This window comes from Bubalus kerabau, chromosome 3 (genome assembly GCF_029407905.1).
Source record: "Bubalus kerabau isolate K-KA32 ecotype Philippines breed swamp buffalo chromosome 3, PCC_UOA_SB_1v2, whole genome shotgun sequence".
In the NCBI taxonomy this organism is placed as follows: domain Eukaryota; kingdom Metazoa; phylum Chordata; class Mammalia; order Artiodactyla; family Bovidae; genus Bubalus; species Bubalus kerabau.
This window is the reverse complement of record NC_073626.1, coordinates 116,766,007-116,788,740: the sequence shown is the minus strand read 5'-3', so window position 1 is coordinate 116,788,740 and position 22,734 is coordinate 116,766,007. Positions and strand designations below refer to the sequence as shown.

The 22,734-nt window shown below is 42.4% G+C and overlaps 1 protein-coding gene across 50 annotated transcripts in view; it reads left to right on the top strand.

Moving 5' to 3' along the window:
* Window positions 1-22,734, top strand: part of MGAT5 (alpha-1,6-mannosylglycoprotein 6-beta-N-acetylglucosaminyltransferase) — a 398,003-nt gene that overhangs the window by 203,659 nt on the left and 171,610 nt on the right. For all 50 annotated transcript variants that reach the window (XM_055572802.1, XM_055572785.1, XM_055572804.1 and 47 more), the window contains 2 exons: window positions 21,245-21,321; window positions 22,193-22,282. In XM_055572802.1, the coding sequence (XP_055428777.1) occupies window positions 21,245-21,321; window positions 22,193-22,282 (167 nt within the window). The remainder of the gene's footprint in view (window positions 1-21,244; window positions 21,322-22,192; window positions 22,283-22,734) is intronic.

Genomic DNA, 22,734 nt, shown 5'->3' with positions numbered 1-22,734 from the left:
TTCTATTATTATTACATCAGCTCCACCTCAGATCATCAAGCATTAGATCCCAGAAGTTGGGGACCCCTGACTTAGACCATCCTCTCCTCTCAGTACTTGTTTAGGAGCTTAGCTTGAAAGGCAGAATACCACATATTACAGATAGACTGAGCAATCAGAGTTGCATATTGCAAATTGAATTCAAGTGATTTCTGTCGCAGGCTGCAGACGGGAGGAGTGAAATCACAGCCTTTCTCTGTTGAGTGTCTTTTGGGTGATTATTTCCTGGGACTGCTGACTCTTCACTCTGCCTATATGCAGTTACATTTTAGAGTGAAAGATATTATTTAAACACCTCTTTCAGCTTCATGCTGAGCATTATAAATGCACAGTTAACTGGTCTACTCTAAATAAGGGACACCTTGATGCAGTCAGTAACCGGAGGGGAGGTGGGGAGCACTTTCCCAACAGATTGTGCTTAATTCCGAGATTGTAGTTTCTAGAAGAAAAATTAAACATCAGTTCCCTCTGTGCTTCTGTAACCAACCTAAATGAGGGAGCCCCCAGCACAGCCAGCCCAGGGTGAAAAGTGTATTAGAGGCCATTGAAGGCACTGGTGTTGTGAGATGTTTTAAGATGTGTGTGAGCTCATTGGAGAATGTATCTTTTCTTCTGAAGATGTTTGGCAAAGAATTAATAAATGGAAATTAGCAAAGGAAAATAGTATTCCTTCATCTATATTCCTCAGCATAGAGAAAGCATACATTTTTTAAAGCAATTTGGCTTATGTGAGAGCCAAATTACATATAATGCAAGACACAGATCTTAAGTGTACCATTTGATGTGTTTGATAGATGTGTGCATCCATAAAAGCAATACTGCAGGCGAGATACCGAACCTATTCCTCACCCCAGAATGTTCCCTCAAGTCTCCTTCCATTTATTCTCCCTCCCCTGTAGGAAACCATTGTCCTGATTTTTATCATCATAGATTAACTTTGCCTGTTCTTGAGCATCATAAAAATGGAATCATACAGTATGTGCCTGGCTTCTTTCTCTCAGGATGGTATTTTTGGATTCATCCGTGGTATTGCATTTATCAGTTTGTTCTTTTTTTTAATCACCAAATAGTATTCTGCTTTATGAGTATAAACATAATTGATGATATCTGTTTTCCTGATAATGGACATATGAATAATTTCCAGTTTTGGACTGTTAGGAATACTGCCAAAAATACATGAGCCCATCATATTTTTCTAAATTCTAGACTATATTGCCATAAGTTGTTCCTGTTCTTACACTTTGAATATCTGTAGGATTTGTGGCAACATTCCTCTCTTAATTCCTAATATTGCTCATTTTAATTTTCTTTTTTTCTTGATCACTTTTGCTAGGAATTTTAAATTCTATTCATCTTTTCAAAGAGTCAACTTCGGCTTTGTTAATTTGTCTGTCAGTCAGGATTAAATCAGAAGCAGAACCACTAGTTTTGTGTGTATGTGTGTGTAAGCACGTGTTTATTAAGGAATTTGTTTTGACCATACACAGTTGGGGGATTCGGTTTAACAGTTTGTGTAAGGTATTGCTTTTGTGTCTGATGCTGGAACTTGAAATCTGTAAGTCAGACAGCCAGCAAGGGAAGATGAATGTTAAGTAGAGGAAAATGATAGCATGCTGGAATCCATAAGTATGAGCTGGAGCGAATGACAGAGTGACACCCTAGCCTTTTATTTTTTTCCTGCCTCTGCCCTTGGGATATGAATGTTCTATAGAAGCTGGGGCTCTTTGTCTTGAAAAAGAAACTTGGTGGAAGCAAGTCATTACATCCTACCTCCTAGATAGCCCCCCAAAATTCTCTCAGCACTAAGACTAACCGAAGGATGCTATAGCAAAGGGATTACTGAACTAGTTTTGTAAAACACTAGATAGTAAATATTTAAGCTTTGTGGACATATGATCTAGTGCAGAAGTAGCCATAGCCAATGCATAAATGAATGGCATGGCTATATTCCGGTAAAGTTTATTTAGAAAAATAAGCAGTGAACCAGATTTGACCTCTAAGTTGTGGTTTGCTGTTCCCTGTTCTAAAAATTTCAATAGGCCTTCTTAACTTACCACAGTCTACTTGGGGGTTAATATTGCAAACATCATGTTTGATTCTGTTAATCCTGCTTGCTTATCCTTTGCACTATTGTTAAATATCTTACATCTACATATATTTTAAACCTCACTGTACCCTGTTTTGATTATTGTATTAGAAAGTCAATTAATGAAGAAATTAAGGGAAGGAAAAATGATAGTCTTTAATATTTACCTACATATTAACATTTCCAATGACTTCTATTCCTCTCTGTAGTTCCAAGTTTCCATCTTAAGGTATTTCCCTTTCAATGCGAATAACCACTTTTGTGTATTTCTTGCCACAAAGGTCTGCAGGTGGTAAAATTTCTCATTGTTCATTTATCTGAAAATGGCTTTTTGGGAACCAGCATTTTTCAGGATTTCTTGTAGAGAATTCTAGATTGATAGTAATTTTCTTTCAGGACTTTAAAAATGCTGTTTCTTTGCTTTTTAAACCTCCATCCTTTGTGGATGAGAAGTCAGGCAACATTTCTGTCTTTGCACTCTGTAATGTGTCTCATTTTTCTCTGGCTACTTTCAACATCTTCTCTTCATGTTTGGCTTTTGGCATTTTGATGGTGGTAAATGTAATTGTATTTTTCTTACTTGTGATTCATTGAGATATTGAATCTGAGTTTGGAAAGTATTTGGCCATTATTTCTTCAAGTTATTTTTTTCCCCATTTTTTCCCTCTTTTCTACCTTTAGGTATCCATTTTTACAGAGTGTAGCTTATATGATGCCCACAGGTCACTGTAAGGCTCTTCTCAGTTTTTTCCTCCAATCTTCATTGTCACTCTTTTTCAGATTGAAGAATTGTTATTTTCCCTGATAACTCAGTTGGTAAAGAATCCGCCTGCAATGCAGGAGATCTCAGTTCGATTCCTGGGTCGGGCAGATCCCCTGGAGAAGAGATAAGCTACCTACTCCAGTATTCTTGGGCTTCCCTGGTGGCTCAGCTGGTAAAGAATCCGCCTGCAATGCAGAAGGACCCCAGTTCGATCCCTGGGTTAGGAAGACCCCCTGGAGAAGGGAAAGGCTACCCGCTCCAGTATTCTGGCCTGGAGAATTCCATGGATTGTATCGTCCATGGGGCTGAAAAGAGTCGGACACGACTAAGCGACTTTGATTTCGAGTCCATTGATCCTTTCTTTTGCCATCTTCAAACTGTTGTTAATTTCATTTGTCAGCTTTTCATTTTTGTCCCAGAATTTCTGTTTTTAAAAACTGTCCATTTCTTTATCTTTAGTCATATTTATGGTAATTGCTTTAAATTATTTGTCAATTCCAACAGTACATCATCTTGGGATATGTTTTTGATGACTGCTTTTCTTGACTCTGGTTCACATTTTCTGTTTCTCCACAAGTCTAATAATTGTTATATATTTGGCATTAAAATATGTTGTTGAGTGTGTGAATTCTGTTGTCATCCTCTGAAGAGTTGATTTTTTCATTCTAGCAGACCGTTAAATTACTGACCACTTTGAGCCTCAGAGGTCTTGATTTTATGCTTTGTTGGGTATGTCTGTCTCAGTTTTTATCCTAGTCTTAGGAAGTCTTAAGTCCTGGGCCTGATGCAAGGCTTTCTGTGATTTCAGTGGAAACCTTGAAATGTTGGCCAAACCCCTCTGACTTGTTCAGTTTCAAACTCTGATTGCTCAGCAGCAAGCAGCAGCTGAATCTCTGACTGCCTTTAGAGCTTTCCTTGGACTCTCCCAGACAAATGCTCAGTGATAGGGTCATTCAAGGATTTTAAGGTAGTTTATATGCTAGTTTGGGGGCTCCCCTTCTTTGGTTCCTTCTTTATGGAAACATCCTACTTCAGTTTCTTTGCTATCCTGATTTCCCAAACTTAATCCTAAGACTGTAACCTTTTGCTTAACCTTCTAGTGATCCCGCCACCACCCAGAGTCCCCTCCAGACAAAGCTGTTGAATGTGGGTCTTATCCAGTGTGCTCAGTTGCTCAGTCATGTCCAACTCTTTGCAACCCCATGAACTGTAGCCTTCCAGGCTCCCGTGTCTGTGGAATTTTCCAAGCAAGAATACTGGAATGTGTTGCTGTTTTCTACTCCAGGGTGTCTTTGCAACCCAGGGGTCCAACCCGCATCTACGGCCTCTCCTTCACTGGCAGGCAGGTTCTTTACCACTGGTGTCACCTGGGAGTCCCTTCATCCAGTGTAGGCCCTTTCTTTTAAGGTTCCAACTCCTTCTGGTTTTGCCCTTCTTCCTTACTCTTCATTGTCTTATAAATATTATCTGTGGGAAGGTTATTCCTATATAAGCTTCTCTACCGTTGCCAATGTATGATTTCTCAGCCTTGCTTTATAAAGAGTCCCAAGTTAAGTTGATCCCATAGTTCTTGCACAAGTAGTACGGTTCAGGAGTGTGCCTGGCCAGCAAATTATCTGAGCTATTTCTTATCCTTGCTCTCACTTTCCCCTGCCTTTTGGTATGTATGCCTGCCAGCTCTCTATATTTTGATGCAATAACCTCCATTTCTACGTTGACAAGGAGAATGTGTTTTTAATGAGGATTCTCCCTCTCCTAGACACCATGACTGGAGAGCGAGTGGGTAAGTGCAGTTTGCTGTGGATACTGACATGGTGGCGTGGGTCCTTAGGTGAAGACGTTCAGGTAATCCCACTGCCAGAGGGTCACCACTGGCAAAGAACTGACTCAAAAACCAACTTTCCTACTTCCTGAAACAGATTCCTAGGCCGTTGAAAATCATTTTTCATACTAGAGAGAACTTGTGTTCGTGTATTTACTAATGTTTTCTATTGAGTAGATGACTAGCATTTCAGGGTAAGACATAATGTTTAAGTATATGCCCATTAGCCTCGCAATTTCTCAAGCTAAGTACCATTGTCCAAATTTATATGGTCTTAAGCAGACATGTTTCCTTTCCACAAGAAGAAAAACCTATTAAAGGCTAGGAGAGATAGGAATTAGGTTATAAGACAACTTGGTTTTTGAGAGACAACCCCCTAGCCAAGGACATATCTAGCAGGCATAGCATGTATGTGGTGTGCCAGGGGGCTTGCAGATTTCATGCAACTCTGGATAAGTCAAATGGACCTAAAAATTAAGTAGCTCTCAGCCTGTCTTCTAACATGTACTCAAAGGTTTGATGCACTGGAGGGTGTTCTCAATATTGTAGACCTTAAGCTTCTTTTTTTGTGGTGTTTTGTTCTCACTCTGCCTCTTTTTGTAGTACCTAAAACTTATTATCAGGGTGTCATCTTGATTCTAAATTAATTTACAATTTATTTTTCCATGCTAAAAAGCGAGGAGAGAGGCTATAACCAAGCAACCAAAAGAAAAGGAAAAACTCAGTTCATATGAGTGAATGAAAAAATTTATCTTGATCTCCCATTAAAAGGGTAATCAAAGAACTTGCTCATTGCCTGTAGATGTTTGATGTCCAATCATACTTCCTGTCTTTACCAACAGCTACAAAAAGGCTTATGACAGGTGGTTCAAAGGGGGCCTTGTGTGAAGGGGGAGAACAGTAGTTTCTAGTAGTTTGTACAATCAAAATAGCCTAGGGATGGGCTTCCCTGGTGGCGTTAGTGGTAAAGAACCTGTCTGCCAATGCAGGTAGACTTAAGAGATGCAAGTTAGATCCCTGGGTCCGGAGGATCCCCTGAAGGAGGGCATGGCAACCCACTCCAGTGTTCTTGCCTGGAGAATCCCATGGACAGAGGAGCCTGGCGGGCTGCAGTCTGTAGAGTAGCACAGAGTCAGACACGACTGAAGCGACTTAACACACATAGTCAATCTTCTCTAATTATTAATTCCGTATTGCTTGCTTTTCTACTTTAGTTTCAACAGAGAATACACGCATTCATATACTGTGTGTACATTTCTTTTACTTAGCAAAATTCAAACTCCAAACACTTTGACAGTTTGATACGAATAGTTAGAAATGTGTGATCTGTGCTTAACTGTGTTTTAGAAGAAAAATAGAAGTATTTGTTGTTGGAGGGGAGACGGAAGATTTGTATATTCTTTAAGTGTCAGGGACATGTGGCTGTTACAGTAAGCTGCATGTGAAAAGAGGGACATTATGAAAAGCCCTCTCCTGTTTATTGAAAAAGGAGAGTAGGTGTGAAACTTGCCTTAAGGCTCCCAACTTGAGAATTTTGCAAGTCTGGAATTTTTAATGTCTGCCATCTACTTCCCATTTAATCTTTCTTGAATCTAAGTTAACAGCTGAGAAAGCATTAAAATCTGTCAGTAGTATATCTTATTTTTTATTTGAATGTCTGAATTATTTTTTTATTTAGTACTTTTTTATTGAGGTGTATACAACTATATACATTCTTTTTCAGATTCTCTTCCCTTATAGGTTATTAAAAAATATTGAGTAAAGTTCCCAGTGCTCTGCAGTAGGTCCTTATTGTTTATCTATTTTATATATAGTACTACTATACTTAATCGCTTAGTCATGTCCAACTTTTTGCAACCCGTGGACTGTAGCCGGCCAGGCTCCTTTGTCTATAGGGACTCTCCAGGCAAGAATATATTAATCCCAAACTCCTAATTTATCCCTGTCTCCCACCGCTTCCCCCCTCCCACCACCACACCATTCCCCTTTAGTAGCCACAAATGGATTTTCTATGTCTGTGAGTCTCTTTCTGTTTTGGAAATAAGTTCTTTTGAATCTTTTTGTTTTTTTAGATTCCACATATAAATGATATCATATGATATTTATCTTTCTCCATCTGGCTTACTTCATAGGTCCATCTATGTTGCTGCAAACCACATTTATCTTATTTTTTAAAGTATTATATATGGAAACTATTTTTTCTGGATATACAATACCATTATAACTTTTTTTGATGCATAAAAGTGACATTCTCCCAATTTAGTGACTGTTATGTCCATTTATTATAACTGGATACATAATAGCCACATGGAATATTTTATGTCCCTTACATTGTTACTTAAAATGCCAAAGAACATTTTGTTGCAGAAGAAAAGATAGTGGAAATGAAGTACAAATTTATAGAATATGATACTTCATGGAGATAAATATAGGTAGATTTATGCATGAAAAGAATGCTGATTGCCTAAATCATATTGCACACTCAGTTCTATCTTCCAGTCCCAGAGCTCTTAGAGTATACAGTATATCCTTTGTGCTGTTCATTTAAAAAGACTTTGAACTTTTTTCCTTCCATAAATCCAAAGCATTTTAGTCACTGGCTGTATCTCACACCCCACCAAGCACTGTGACATTAAAATGAATCAGAGACGTGTAACGACACAGAGATATAGGGACCGTAGAACAAGTATATTTTACAAATAGGCGAATTGAGTGAACGAGAGCTAGCATGTGATATTTCAGTGTAACATACACATCTCTCTTTCTTACAGCTCTATCTCCCCCGGCATTTCTTATTTGACTTTGAAGGCTAAGGATGATGTGAGACAGTAAATGAGTGCCAGGGGCTATACCTGACACAGTAAAGGTGGTAACTCAGGTGTTAGCAAGTTTTACTGACTCCATCTGTCGCATGAAGAAACAGGCTCAGAAAGGTCCAGTAACCTGCCTAATGGTAAGAAACTGAGCATTAATCCCAGTGGCAATCTCTTAGATACCTCAGTCCTCTCCAGCACAGAATCTCTACTCACCTTTTCTACCGTTTCCACTGCTGGGGTGCAATGTGGTCAAGCACTCAAACACCAGGACATGGCGGGCTGCTTTCTCTTGGAATGTTTTGCTGTGTCAGTTCCAGACGCAGGTTGCCTCATAATGAGAAGGCACATAGTATGGTGGTTGGGGTGGGAAGATAGCATTTGATGAGAGGATTGATCTACTAGTTGAAGCATAGACAAGACCAATGTTTTCCTTTGTTTTATTGAGATACAACCGTCATACAGCGCTGTGTCAGTTTAAGGTGTACAGCATGGAGGCCTGACTTACATAATATTGCAAAATGATTGCCACAGTAAATTTAGTTAGCATCCATCCATCTTCTCCAATAAGAAAAAAAGGCTGGAGAGGGGAAAAAAAAAGGTGTTTTTTTGTTTCCCCTTGTCATGAGAGCTTTTAAGATCTCCTCCCTTAGCAACTTTGAGATAAACCACACAGCAGTGTTAACTATAGTCAGAAGACAGATATTTATCATTTTACAACTTGAGAGGCTTATGCCACATCATTTTGGAAAACATTTGAAAATTTGAGAAGAATTTACCCCTACCTGCCAAGTAGGCATCAATGAGAATTTCATTAAATGTAAATGGAAGAAGAATGGCATTAGAAATGGCTATAAATCAAAGAAGGGCTTAAGCATTCATAATTATCTTTCAAGACCCCGTGTTGGAAAAATAGCATGCGCTTCCTTACCAGCAAAGACAGCTTTCCGCTCCTAGACAGTTTACAACTTTCAAGATAAACTCTACTCAACTATAAAGACCTGATGCTGATGAAGTCCACAGGATCAAATTTTCATCCTGCACATGCCTGTTGCTTTGCTTTTTCCTTGGATTTCACTTTTTTCAGGGTGTTGCTTCTCTCCTCAAAGACTGCCTTTCTTCCCCAGTGCCACTGCACGCATGCCCGAAGTGTATGCAGTGTGTTCCCACAGTGGGAAATTTGTGATTCTGGGAGGTGTGATGCCGGCTTGTCTTTCCAGCCTGTCTCTTCCTGCTCTGAGGTCACTGCTCTAGCCAGACTGACCCCCTTCCCCTCTCCCATACCGTCTCAGACATTGATGGTGGATGGATTGCTCTCACCCACTGAGGGGTGGATTTGCTATCTCAGTAGGACACTTGGGGTTAAAACAGGAGGTAAAAATCTGTTTTCCATTTCCAGCCTTTCCTCTTTTTCTGGGTACCCATCTTACTTCCCTATTTATTCTATTGTTTCTCAACAGTAACTGCCCATCAAAATCACCTTAGGTGAATGGAGCATAAAAAAGCGCAGTGACCAAACCATTCCACACCAAACCATTCCACAGACTATTAGAATCTCTGGAGGGTGCATGGAAGGGCAGATTTATTCTGTGACCTTGGCCAAGTTAGTCAGTCTTTCTGGGCATCAGTGTCCTCTGCTGTAGAATGGGGATGCTGTATGTATTACTAGCTCTCAAGTCACTGTGAGGATTAAGTGGGATGCTCACACGCATGGATTTTGGTCGGTGCTCAGTCTGTGTTGGTTGTCCTCATCACTGTTTTACGCAGTGATCATCTTCCTTTTTCCCTCCTGTCTACTCCTACTTCTGCTTTGAAGCTCGACTGAAATCCCACTTGCCTGGGGCTTATTTCAGGAACAAACTAAGCTGCTGTAATGAAGAGACCCAAACACGGTGCTTCGGTGAGACAGAGTGTCTTCTCTCTCACATGATAATCCAGCAGCCAACAGTCAGGCCTCCCAGGTAGCTCTTGTCCACACACTGCCTTTCGAGATTCCCCATCCCTCCCATGTTGCTGAGTCATCACAGATCTGTCTTCCAGCCCACAGGGAGGGGATCAGAACTGCAAACGTGGCCTGGCCAACCTCAGGCCAGTCCTGTAGCTCTGTAACTCCCTCTCATTCTCCTTGGCCTGAGCATAGTCATGGTCACATCTAGATGCAACAGAGGCCCTACCTGGCCAGCCAGGGGTTCAGCTTAAAACTCTGTTACTGTGACGTAGAGGGAGATGAGACTAGAGAAATGGCGGTTGGCTGCCAAGTCCAGGCCACTGCCACCTTTATAAGGCCATCTGCGGTCCTTTATTCTCCAGTGCACCAGGCTGCCACCTGCCTTTTCTGATGGCCAAGTATTAGGTGTATTCTAGGCTCCTTCAAGGTAAAGATTACTTTGTGTTCCTCTGTATAGTCTTAAAGTGAAAGTGAAAGTTGCTCAGTCATTTCTAAATCTTTGCGACCCCATGGACAGTTCATGGAATTCTCCAGGCCAGATTACTGGAGTGGGTAGCCTTTTCCTTTCTCCAGTGGATCTTCCCAACCCAGGAATCGAACCGGGGTCCTCCTGCATTGCAGGCAGATTCTTTAACAGCTGAGCTACCAGGGAAACCCCAGTATACATCTTAGGATGGGACTAAAAGCATCACAGGTACTCATTTAGGTGCAGTGATTGTTGAATGAGTCAGTGGCAGGGATTTTGGGGTTTTCTTAGCAGCTTTATTGATATATAATTTGTATACCCTACAGGTTGCCTTTTTAAAGAGTATAATTTAAAGGTTTTAAGTATATTCACAGAGTTGCGCAACCATTGCCACAATTGAGTATAGAACATTTTTATCACCTCAAAAAAGATTCTGTACCAGTTAGTTATCATTACCTACAACCTGCCCCCACACCCCTAACCTCCCTTTCCCCCAGTCTTAAGCAGCCACTAAGCTACTTTCTGTCTCTGTTGATTTGTGTCTTCTGGACCTTTCATGTAATGTGTGGTCGTTTGTGACTGCCTCCTTCACTTAGCTTACTTTTTCAAGGTTCATCCATGTTGTGGGATGAATCGGTGTTTCATTCCCTTTGTGGATGAATGATACCCTGTTGTATGGATACACTGTGTTTTGTCTAACCATTCATCCATTGGTGAGCGTTTGGATTGTTTCGGTGTTTAACTTTTGGCTCTTGTGATTAATGCTGCTGTAAACTTTTGTACGGGTCTAAGGTCTTCTTTTGTTTTGGATATCTATCTACCTGGGAGTGGAATTGCTGGGTCAAATGGTAACTCCATGTTTAACTTGTTAAGGAACTGCTAGACTGCTTTCCAAGATAGTTTACATCATCTGAGATTCCTATCAAACGTACTTAAGGGGTCTGATTTCTCCTTGCCAACACTTGTTATGACCTGAATTTTTTATTCTAGCCATTGCAGTGGGAATAGTGATATCTCTTTGTGGTTTTGATTGAGCTTCCCTGATGATTAACAATGATGAGCTTTTTTTTTTTTTTTTTTTAAGTCACTGGCAAGTGTTTAACCCTAGCTGTTTTCTGCCCACTATGCATATGGGGTCCTAGGTGTGAATTCCGAGGAATCTGACATGATTTATCAGAAGCAGTACCTGGGGGCATATCAGAATAGGGTGTGTGTGTGCATGAGTGCACACATACAACATTCTTATGAACCCTGCCCCTCCTAGAATCTTTTAATTAATTATTTAAAAAATTTATTTCATTGAAGTGTAGTCAATTTACAATGTTGTGTTACTTTCTGGTACACAGAACAGTGATTTAGGATTCAGTCATATATATGTATGAATATATACAGATATATGTATATATATATATATATATATATACACACACACACACACATATCAGATTCTTTTCCTTGATAGGTTATTAAAAAATATTCAGTAGAGTCCTTTGTGTCCTTCAGTAGGTCCTTGTTGGTTATCTATTTTATATATGGTAGTGTGCACATGCCAATCCAAGTCTCCTAACTTATCTCCCCTACCTTTCACTTTGGTAACCATAAGTTTGTTTTCTATGTTTTTGGGTCTGTTTCTGTTTTGTAAGTAAATTCTTTTTTTTTTTTAGATTCCACATATAAGTGATCAGTTCAGTTTAGTCGCTCAGTCATGTCCGACTCTTTGCGACCCCATGAATCGCAGCACACCAGGCCTCCCTGTCCATCACCACCTCCTGGAGTTCACTCAGACTCACATCCATCGAGTCAGTGATGCCATCCAGCCATCTCATCCTCTGTAATCCCCTTCTCCTCTTGCCCCCAATCCCTCCCAGCATCAGGGTCTTTTCCAATGAGTCAACTCTTCGCATGAGGTGGCCAAAGTACTGGAGTTTCAGCTTCAGCATCATACCCTCCAAAGAAATCCCAGGGCTGATCTCCTTCAGAATGGACTGGTTGGATCTCCTTGCAGTGCAAGGGACTCTCAAGAGTCTTCTCCAACACCACAGTTCAAAAGCATCAATTCTTTGGTGCTCAGCTTTCTTCACAGTCCAACTCTCATATCCATATATGACCACTGGAAAAACCATAGCCTTGACTAGACGGAGCTTTGTTGGCAAAGTAATGTCTCTGCTTTTCAATATGCTTTCTAGTTTGGTCATAACTTTCCTTCCAAGGAGTAAGCGTCTTTTAATTTCATGGCTGCAGTCACCATCTGCAGTGATTTTGGAGCCCAAAAAAATAAAGTCTGACAGATTCCCCATCTATTTCCCATGAAGCGATATCATATGATATTTGACTTTCTTTGTCTGGCCTACTTCACTTGGTATGAGAATTTCTGGGTCCATCCATGTTCCTGCAAATGACATTATTTCATTCTTTTTAATGGTGTGTATACATGCACCGTATCTTTATCCATTCATCTGTCAGTGAACACTGAAGTTGCTTCCATGTCTTGGTTATTGTAAACAGTACTGCTATGAACATTGGAGTTCATGTTCTCTTTTTAAATTATGGTTTTTTCCAGATATATACCCAAGAGTGGGATTGCAAGATCATGTGGTAGCTCTGTTTTTAGTTTTTTAAGGAACCTCCATACCGTTCTTCATAGTGGTTGCGTTAGTTTACATTCCCATCAACAGTGTAGGAGGGTTCCCTTTTCTCCATACCCTCTCCAGCATTTATTATTTGTAGCACTTATTATTTTAATGATGGCCAGTGACTGGTGTGAGGTGATACCTCATTGTACTGAGAATCTTAATCCTAGATGCCAATCCTAGACCTTCTTTTTAATTCTGTTTACCAACAAAAGATGAAACCTTATTAATGTTAGCTTAAAAGCTTAATTAGGTAGAAATCCTGCAAAAATAAATATTAATAACAAATGACAGGGTGTAACAGAAGAAAACGTAAATAATATAGGTTTATTTAGCTATTACTGTGATTTGAAATTTTGACATTGATTATACTTGGCAATGTATTTTCATAGTCCTCACAATTTCTTTCTTTTTACACATTAATACCATCCTTGAAAAGCTGTGCATAATTGGAAAACTTCATCAAATGTGATTTTCCTATTGACTTCCATTATGCCTATAGCATTTCTTCATGTGCAATACTGTAGCTCCGGGTTTTTAGCAAGTCCATGAGGCCCTTGGAGTACTTATTCAGAGACAAGTGAAAATTGGTCATTTTATTCTTCAGTGTTGACTGTTCAGATTTCTAGAGTAGAACATGAATATACTGGTGGTGGTGTGCCTTTTAATACCAAAAGCCAGAAGTGGAAACAATCTTGACTTAGAAGACAGAGGTCAGGGTTTCAGAATGCATTGTGCATGGGAGGTAATTAGTGAATTTTGTTAAATCACTGAATAAGGAAGGCACTTCATCACTCAATGCATTCTTGTGAATCAGGAAAAGTCAACAGCTTACTAATGTGGCTTCAGAAAGTCCTTTGCAACTCTGAAATTCTTTGGTACAGTGATTGCATTTCTAGCTTCTTGGGCTGAAAAGCCAAACAAAACCAACAAAACGCAGACAAGCCTTCTCAAGGAGCTCATTGTCCATCCCTGGGAGTCTGAGTGTGTCATGCCCCATTACCCATCATGACTGCCCCAGCTCCTTCAGGGGGCAGAGAGTTTCCTGTTCCTGTGGGCCCTGGGTCTGGAATATGTGTACATGATTCAGTTATAGAAATTAAATCACTTTTTCATAATGCAGATATAAAGTGGCCCTGAATGAATATTTGCCAAGCTGAGAATGACTGGTGAGGTCACCTTTAATGGGAGATTACATTTCACCATGGCTGATTTCTGTCCGATTTATTGCTATTAACTCCTGACACGAGGCCAGCTGATAGAGGTGCTGGCAAGAGCCTGGTCTCCAGGCTGAGCACAAAGCTGGAGTCGGCTCCCGGCTGGCGCAGTGCTCACGTGGGCTCCCTGCAGGGGCCATCTGATAACTGGGGCCGTGTGTTCCTATCAGGTGTTCCCAGAGAAGCACTTCCTTGTCTCACACACAAAGCAGATCACTGGAGACCCTTTATCTTTTAAGAGGAAATATGCGTGGGGTACCTTTGGGCGGATCGAGCCCTCACTCATGAAGATGGTTATCTGAGCTGCTGGCAACAGAACTGGACGAGGAGGTTGAACGAGGTTTCCTAAAACTTCCGGAGGTGGACAGATGCTCGTGTTTTTTGAGGTTTCTGAGAGGCTTCTAAACACTTTTTCTTTCTTTTTCCCCCTTTTCTGTTAAAATAGTGATGGTAAGGAAATCAGAAACACTTCACCTATCGATGCCTGTTGAGTTCTAGATTAAAAAATTAATGACACCGTGTTTTACAAGTTCTTAAAAAGAAATGCCACTTCAAAACACATGTTGCCTTTGCTATAATTAATACTCAGAAAAGTGAGCCTTCACAAAGGAGGCTCTCTTGGGAGGGTCAGCTTTCATTCTGAAATAACTATCTTCTGTGTGGGGCTCACTTACAAACACACCTCTCTTCTTTTCTCCCACCTCCTCCTCAGCCTCCACCTCCCCACACATCCACTCCCTTCCCCTCCGTGTCCTCACTTTATCATCATCAACCAGAAGCTTGTAGCTGACTTTCTTACAGGTGGTACCACCCACAAGCATTGATAGAATCAGATTCAGAGTGACACCTGGCTGCCAGACTCTTGTTATGAGCTTCTTTTTATAACTATATTTCTGGATCACTTTTGTCCTTCAAAATGAGCAATGGTTATCATTAAGTTAATGTGAATTTGAGTAGGTGAGTGTTTTATGATGCTGCAGGGTTGATCGTTTAAAAACACAACAGCATCTCCATGTATGTGCATTGAACTGCGCAGTTAAAAGATAAAGGTTTCCTTGTGTGGTGCCCAGTGTTTGTGCTTGGTTTGTGAATGCATCAGGACAGTTAGCACAGAACTCATGAAGATCATATCTCACAAAACTATAAGCCTCTCTTTTTAAATACTGATAAGGCATGAATATCAGTAATTCACGCAGGGAATGGGTCCACTTCCTCCCTCTCTGCATAGGAAACAAATCTTTTTTTCACTGCTGCTCCTTCTGTCGTTTTCCTCATGTGGAACTCAGATTCCTTCAGCTTGTTTAGTGTGTGGTCTGGAACTCAGAGTTTCTGGTTTAGGGATTCCCAGTGGGGACTGCTCACCCCCTTTCTTCTGTGGCTCATTCTCCTTCTCCCTGCACTTCTCTGAAACTGAGGCTCTTGATCCCTTTGTAACGGTAGTTCATTTATTTGTTTAAAAAAAATTCTGCAGAGTTGCCAGGGTGCCCGGCAGTAGGTGGGGGCTAGCCAAAGGGTGGCTGTCCAGCCTTTCAGGAGGTTTATCTGGGGATGGGGTTCCACTGATGTGTGCCTCGCTCTGCTGTATGTGGTTGCTCCTCAAGCCCTGGGGAGCTCCTCGAGGATACAGACCATGTCTTTCAAGGATGCAGCTTTGACATCTCAGCACATGGCAAGAAGCCACAGGCTTTGGGGAGAAATTCCAAGTAACTGTGGGCTGAGTTTGGAGGTAGATGCTGAGGATTTTGAAGCTTCTTTCCAAACCATAAGATAAGGTAATTGTCTTCCTTGTTCAGGAGGATGTGGTGAGTGTAAAATGTGATAATATGTGTACCGGCACTTTCAAAAGGCTGGTCATATATCTTGAGAGGTCTCGATCATCCACCTTCATTTCCTGAATCACCCTTTTTCTGTTGTCATCATCCCGCTGAGATTGTCTTCACCATTTACTTCCACCCCATTCTCTCCCACTTTCCTTCTTTCCTGGGGCAGAGAAAAGCATGAGTTAAAAACATCTATCTGCCTGGTTCCATATCTCTTGGTCTCTGTCACTTCCAAATGTATAGTTGAAATCCCATTGTGTCTCTCTCAATCTGTATACACATGTTGGGGCTGTTGGGGAGAATCTGTTTCCACGCTTGACAGGAACACCTCGCTCTGGATGTGTTTATGGCGTCTTCTGTCACTTCTCCTGCAGTGCATGTGCTCTTCCTGAGTGGTGAGCATTTTTGATAATAAAACTGTTCTCTTAGATTCCGCCTAATATTTGACCTCTTACTACTCTGATAAAACAACAGAGTTTTCACACCTAGATATCCTGCCTTTTTTCTAATACCTGGTTGACAGCACCATAGAATCAGTTCAGACGTGATGTTTTCAGTGCGGGGCACTACTTGGGCTGGTTATGACGGTGAGAAATTAAACCGAATCCTGAACAATAGTAAGAGCTGAGTTTCTTTGCTTGCATTAGCATCTTATTTTACATTTGCATTTTATATTAGTACCTTGCCCTTTCACCATTAAAAAAACAATTTGACATGTGGGGGAGGGTAGGGAAAACAGCAGGAAGAACCTTCTAGTAACATATCTTGGCAGAATCCTGTCTCCTTTTTTGGAGGGGCCTCATGAGCAGTAAGCTAAATGCCCCTTGAAAAGTAGTCATGTTAAAAAGCAGAGACATTACTTTGCCAGCAAAGGTCCATCTAGCCAAAGCTATGGTTTTTCTGGTAGTCATGTATGGATTTGAGAGTTGCACCATAAAGGAAGCTGAGCACCAAAGAATTGATGCTTTTGAACTGTGGTTTGGAAAAGACTCTTGAGAGTCCCCCTGGACTGCAAGGAGATCAAACCAGTCCATCCTAAAGGAAATCAGTCCTGAATATTCATTGGAAGGACTGACGCTGAAGCTGAAGCTCCAATACTTTGGCCACCCAATGCGAAGAACTGACTCATTTGAAAAGACCCTGATGCTGGGGAAGATTGAAGGCAGGAGAAGAAGGGAGTGACAGAGGATGAGATGGTTGGATGGCATCATGAACTTGATGGACATGAGTTTGACCAAGCTCCGGGAGTTGGTGATGGACAGGGAAGCTTGGCATGCTGCAGTCCATGGGGTCACAAAGAGTCAGACACGACTGAGTGACTGGACTAAACTGAGATTGGAGGCTCTTCCAGAGGTAGAAAAGTCTTCTGTTTCTATTAGAAAAATCTAATAAAAACATGATTCATTGGGTTTTTGTCCTCGTGATGGAAGCAAGATGGGGAACTGCCCTGTGAGGTGTGCTGAGACTCCTCAGGGCCTGGGGGGTAGTGGAAGGGTCTTGTTCAGGTTATTTACTGGTGGTCGGATTCTGGGAGCATTTCAACCCCATGCTCAGAAGAAAGGCTGGCACTTCCTGTGTCTCCCTTTCACAGATCCCGGCTACCTCAGAGCCTTCAGCCACAAACTGCACTTTTGGAAGCTGCTATCTATTCAAACCCATCACTGTGTAACAAATAGCGAAAAAAGCCCTCCTAAGATCATGGAAATGCAGAGAAGCCCTGTTGGATTAGCTGACACACTGCTGCTTAGTTAGTTAGTTAGTTAAAGTCGCTTAGTCGTGTCCGACTCTTTGCGACCCCACGGACTGTAGCCCACCAGGCTCCTCTGTCCATGGGATTCTCCAGGCAAGAATACTGGAGCAGGTTGCCATTTCCTTCTCCAGGGGATCTTCCCGACCCAGGGATCGAACCCAGGTATCCCGCATTAGAGGCAGACGCTTTAATCTCTGAGCCACCAGGGAAGCCCCTGGTGGATTAGCTGACACACTGCTGCTTAGTAGAGAAATAAAAAACACTGAGGTCTCAGCTTAGTCTCCTTCTCCTTGATCCAAAGTGTCAGATGTGTGTGTATGTGGCAGTGGGGGAGGTGGGGGTCAGGCAGAACATGTGAGTGTTCATTCAGTCCAGCAGCACTCGCTGAATGCCTGGTGATGGAGCAGAAAGATATAACCTTCCCACAATGTTCTGATGTCCTAGGAAAGGGGGTGGACAGATGCAAAAAAGAGAACAGGATTGCTCACTGCCATGGGAGGGCCAGGAGCTGAAGAGGCAGCCCTCAATCCTAACTCAGTCTTGATTGAACATAGGGATAGGGAGGGAGGATCTCAGCTTTCTTCAGGTGAGGATGGATGCTCCAACTCAGTTTTAAAGGAGGAAGGGCACACCTGGCAGGAGAGTACCTGCAGATGTCCTTTAAAACGTCAGTTCAGCAGGTCTTTGAAGAAGCGAGGATCCTCTTTTGGGGGTTCTCTTAGCATAGCAAATACCAGGGTCTGAACCTGTGTTTGTAAATAAAGTTTTATTGGAACACAGCCACACACATCATGCCATTCCCCCTGTTGTGACGGCTACATCCCAGTGACCATGTGGCCTGCCCAGCCTTAAATATTTATTGTCTAGCCCTTTGCAGAAAAAGTTGGCATAACATAGTTTTTTTCCTTGAAACTCTTAGATGAAGTGGACCCACACTGCCAGCAACCAGGCTTTGCCTGCACCCTTCATGGACCTGCTGGTTAATTTTATCACCTGGTGGTTTCTCTTTGCCCCACACAAGCATACCTCCAACTCATTTAGTTGCAGTAACTTCTGGCTCCAAACATCCAGAACTAGAATAATCCCTATTGTGTGTAACGAAAGAGAGGTACTGACCCCTAATGCATGCATGCATGATAAGTCGCTCTAGTCTTGTCCGACTCTTTGCAACTCTATGGACTGCAGCCCACCAAGCTCCTCTATCCATGGGATTCTCCAGGCAAGAATACTGGAGTGGGTTGCCATGCCCTTCTCCAGGGGATCTTCCCAACTCAGGGATTGAACCTGAGTCTCTTATGTCTCATGCATTGGCAGGGGGGTTCTTTACCACTAGCACCACCTGGGAAGCCTACTGATCTCTAAGGATCCCTTAAATGTTCAGTTACCCACAAACTTCAGCAGTTCTAGACTCTGCTTAGTTTCTCGGAACCTGTGCTGCCTCTTATTTGCTTGTTGAATGTGAGCAAAATTGGAATTAGTCATTGGAGCAGTAGTCATTGGAAAGCATCTTTCTTTTTTGGTAAGGCAGCCCATCTGTCTGAGGATACTGGAGCTGGCTGTCGCCGTGCGAGTGAGACAGAAGGGGAATTTTCGGGAGATCCACCATTCAAGCCTGCGGTTATTTTAAAAACAAAGAGAATTCATTTCCAGAAGCAGCTGTGCATTTGAAACACTGCTTTCCTGGATATAGCGATTGAAGGTTGTGTGGAATTATACAGCAAATGCCAACTCTTAAGCACCTGCCGTGGTCTCTGATACCAGCCGACAGGAGTGCCAACCAGGCTTTTTACAAATGTTAACTTATTTAATAAGACCTACATGAAATAGAAGTGCAGTGATTCTGATTTTACAGATGGGAAAACAAAGACTCCAACAAGCTAAGTGTTTTTTATGTTATCAACTAACTGACAGCCTCCAACCTATGATAAGGAAGATACTGATTTTACGCTCTAGTTATCCTTAGCAGGTAGAATGCTCATTGAAAAGGCTCAATCAGGAGGTCTGGGGTTTCTGTTTTAGACTCTCAGATGAAGTGAATTTCAAGGAACAGGTACAACTAAAATTTCTCTTTGCACTGACTTCTGTTTTAGCCCTAGCAGCCATCAACATTGTTTAAATACCACTGTCAAATGACATTGTAGTTTGGGATCTAATGTCTGACCAGTACTTTGAATTGAAAATGGTCAGCAGTGAGAAATGGGGACATTTTCCAAGTGTGTCTGGAAAATATAGTTGGTCCCAGAAGAGAAGCATGTAGGTTTAGGAGTGTCCTAATTTCCAACTAAAATGATCATTCCTAAACAAAAGCCTGATCATAATTATCTTCTCCTTAAAATTTTCCAGTGCTCCACCAGCCATGCCCTTAGCACAGAGGCCGGAGTCTTCGTGGCCTTTCTGGTTTGGGTCCTGCCTGACTCTCAGTTGTTGTTGTTCAGTCGCTAAGTCATGTCCAACTCTGCGACCCCGTGAACTGCAGCGCTCGGGGCTCCCCTGTCCTTCACTGTCTCCTGGAGTTTGCTCAGATTTCATGTCCATGGAGTGGGTGATGCTATCTAACCATCTCATCCTCTCCCTTCTCCTTTTGCCTTCAATCTTTCCCAGCATCAGGGTCTTTTCCAGTGAGTCAGCTCTTCGCATCTCAGTACCTCACCCTCATTCACTCTCATCAGATCAGGTCCTCCATGTGGACGTTTCGCTGAACAGCGTCTTTACCATGTCCCCCTACCTGGCTCATTCCTGCACCTTCACATCTCAGCCGAGATGTCTCTGGGTGCGGGAAGTCTTCTCTGATGCTTAGAGACTGGTATGGGCATCCTTCCCTGGCCCTCCCTAATATAAGGCCTTTTAAGCTACTGTTCAGTTGTTGACCAGTTTGTCTGCTGTCTATCACTTAACTGTAAGCTTCTGGAGGGCATTCTTTTTAGTTTTGATTCTGTAGTTACAAGGAATAGGAGTCCACTTGAGCTTGCTGATAGAAAGGGAGTTTATTGGGAGGAAAGATTGGAAGAATAAGGAGATCTTGGTGGAAATATAAGAACCGGGTCTGTTAGAAGTTGTACCTTGCACAAGCATCTTGGGGCTTTCTGCTCCTCTGTACACCTTCACCTCTCTCTCTCCTGGGCTGCCTCAGCTCAGGCACTTGTGTGTTTTGTTTTATTGAAGTATAGTTGATTTACAGTGTTACATTAGTTTCAGATATATAGGAAAATGGTTTCTCTTTTATATATATATTTTTTTTCATATTCCTTCCCCTTACAGGTTATTATAAAATATTGAGTATATTTCCCTGTGCTGTAACAGTAAGACTTGGTTATTTATTTTATATATAGTAGTATGTACTTGTTAATCCCAAACTCCTAAGTTATTCCTCCACTACACCCCCCACTTTCCCCTGTGGTAACTGTAAGTTTGATTTCTGTATCTGTGAGTCTATTTCTGTTTTGTAAATAAGTTCATCTGCACCACTGTTTTCAGTTCCGTAAGTGACAAGCACACGTGTTCATGAAGCTGCTCGTGGCCTCAGTTTGTCCTCGTGGCCCAGCCTGGCTTGACCCAGGGACCCTCCTAATCTCCTGGCTTCCTTTCCTGCACCCCTCACCCCCGCCCACTTGTTTGTTTTCTCGGTTTCACAGTTGCGAGTTTCTAAGTAATCACTATGGTTGGCCTGACTCTTCCTTTCAGACTTGGCCTCACCCATCACAGGTTTCTGACCACCCTGGAGACTGGCTGTGGTTGGGTCAAGTCCTCACTGCAGACCAGTCAGCATGTCACCAGCTGGAGGGGTCAGAGCCAACGTGGCTCCCAGGATAGACTTCTCTTTTCTGTTTCTCTTTCTGCCCCACACTTGCCATAAACTTGATGGTATCCTTTGTTCTTTTCCTCTTTTTCAGATATCATTAATGGAGCTCAAGAAAAATGTGTATTGCCTCCTATGGATGGCTACCCCCATTGCGAGGGGAAAATCAAGGTAAGTCAAGAGTGATATCCATGTACCCCCTCCTCCTCGACCTGCACTGACAGCCCCTGGCTTCCCCTCCCCTCTCCTCTCCTCCCCAGCAATGCAGATGGGTGATCGAGCCCTCTTTAAGGAAGTCATGTAAGGGGTGTATCAGCCCTGCCAGTTTGGGGCTGTGGCCATGACAACCGTTCCCTGCTTATGCCAGCTCCATGGAGTTAGTCAACAGTGACTAACTGGTCAGACTGAAAGAGCTGGGCCATTGCAGGCACCTGCTGTGTCTGAAATTGCGTTTCCCTCTCTTTCCCATCCTCCAGCGGGTGATCCTTCAAGAGCCAAAGACAAGGGGCTTCCATGATTTAGTGTCCAGCTCCCTTCTCCCAAGTCCCCAGGCCTCAGCTGTGAGGTCTCCAGATTGTTATTTAAATGTCACATTTGCGTGTGCAGTTGAGTGCCCAGACGCTGTTGGCCACTCTGACGTTTGTTTGTTTGTTTTTCACTGCATTTATGTGGCCAAACCTTGGGGAGACCACTCCCTGCTCAGTAGCTTTCAGAGAAAAGTTTCTGTTCAGACATCACTTAGGATGGCGAGACAAGCCCCAGAGCATTTTAAATGGCTCCCATATGGGATTTAAGTGCACACTGTGCTCCTGCCTTGATTCCCGTGCTGTTTTCCAGGCTCCGTGCTGGGGCTGGTGCGACTGTAGGTCTCCGGGAGGGCACTCTCATGCCAGGGTCTATGAGGCACCTGCTCTTGAGAAAACATCCCTCCCCACCAGCGCTCCTGGGCTTTACTGCTGGAGGAATCTCACAGCCTCTAGGCAGACGTGCCCGCTCAGTGAATGGCTACTCACCAGTGCTCTTCCTCCTCTGGTTGTTTCAGTGGATGAAAAATATGTGGCGCTCGGATCCCTGCTACGCAGAATACGGAGTGGATGGGTCCACCTGCTCTTTTTTTATTTACCTCAGTGAGGTGAGCGGCTTCTTGTGTCTTTCGGGGGGTGGAGTCGATGTGTGTTTGGTCTGTTCCATAGCTAAGCCTGGAATTTGAAAAGCTTAAAAATGTATATTGTTTTTACGTGAACGGTTTATGATTTCCTTCTTCATTGCTCTCCTCTGTCCCCAAGTAGCATGATTTTTTTTTTCCCCCGTTGAGGAAAAAAAATAGTCTGAGTTCACTAATTTTTTTTTTTTTTTACCAATTAAAAAAAATGCAGTAAAATACACATAACAAAATGTACCAGCTTAATCATAAAGCGTACAGTTCAGTGTCATTAAGTCCATTCATGTTGCTGTGTGACCATCGCCACCATCCATCCATCTCCAGAACGCTTCATCTTGCCAACCTGAAACTGTTCCTATCAAACCGTAACCCCAGAGCCTCCTCCTCCTTCCAGCCTCAGCAACCACCATTCTGCTGTGTCT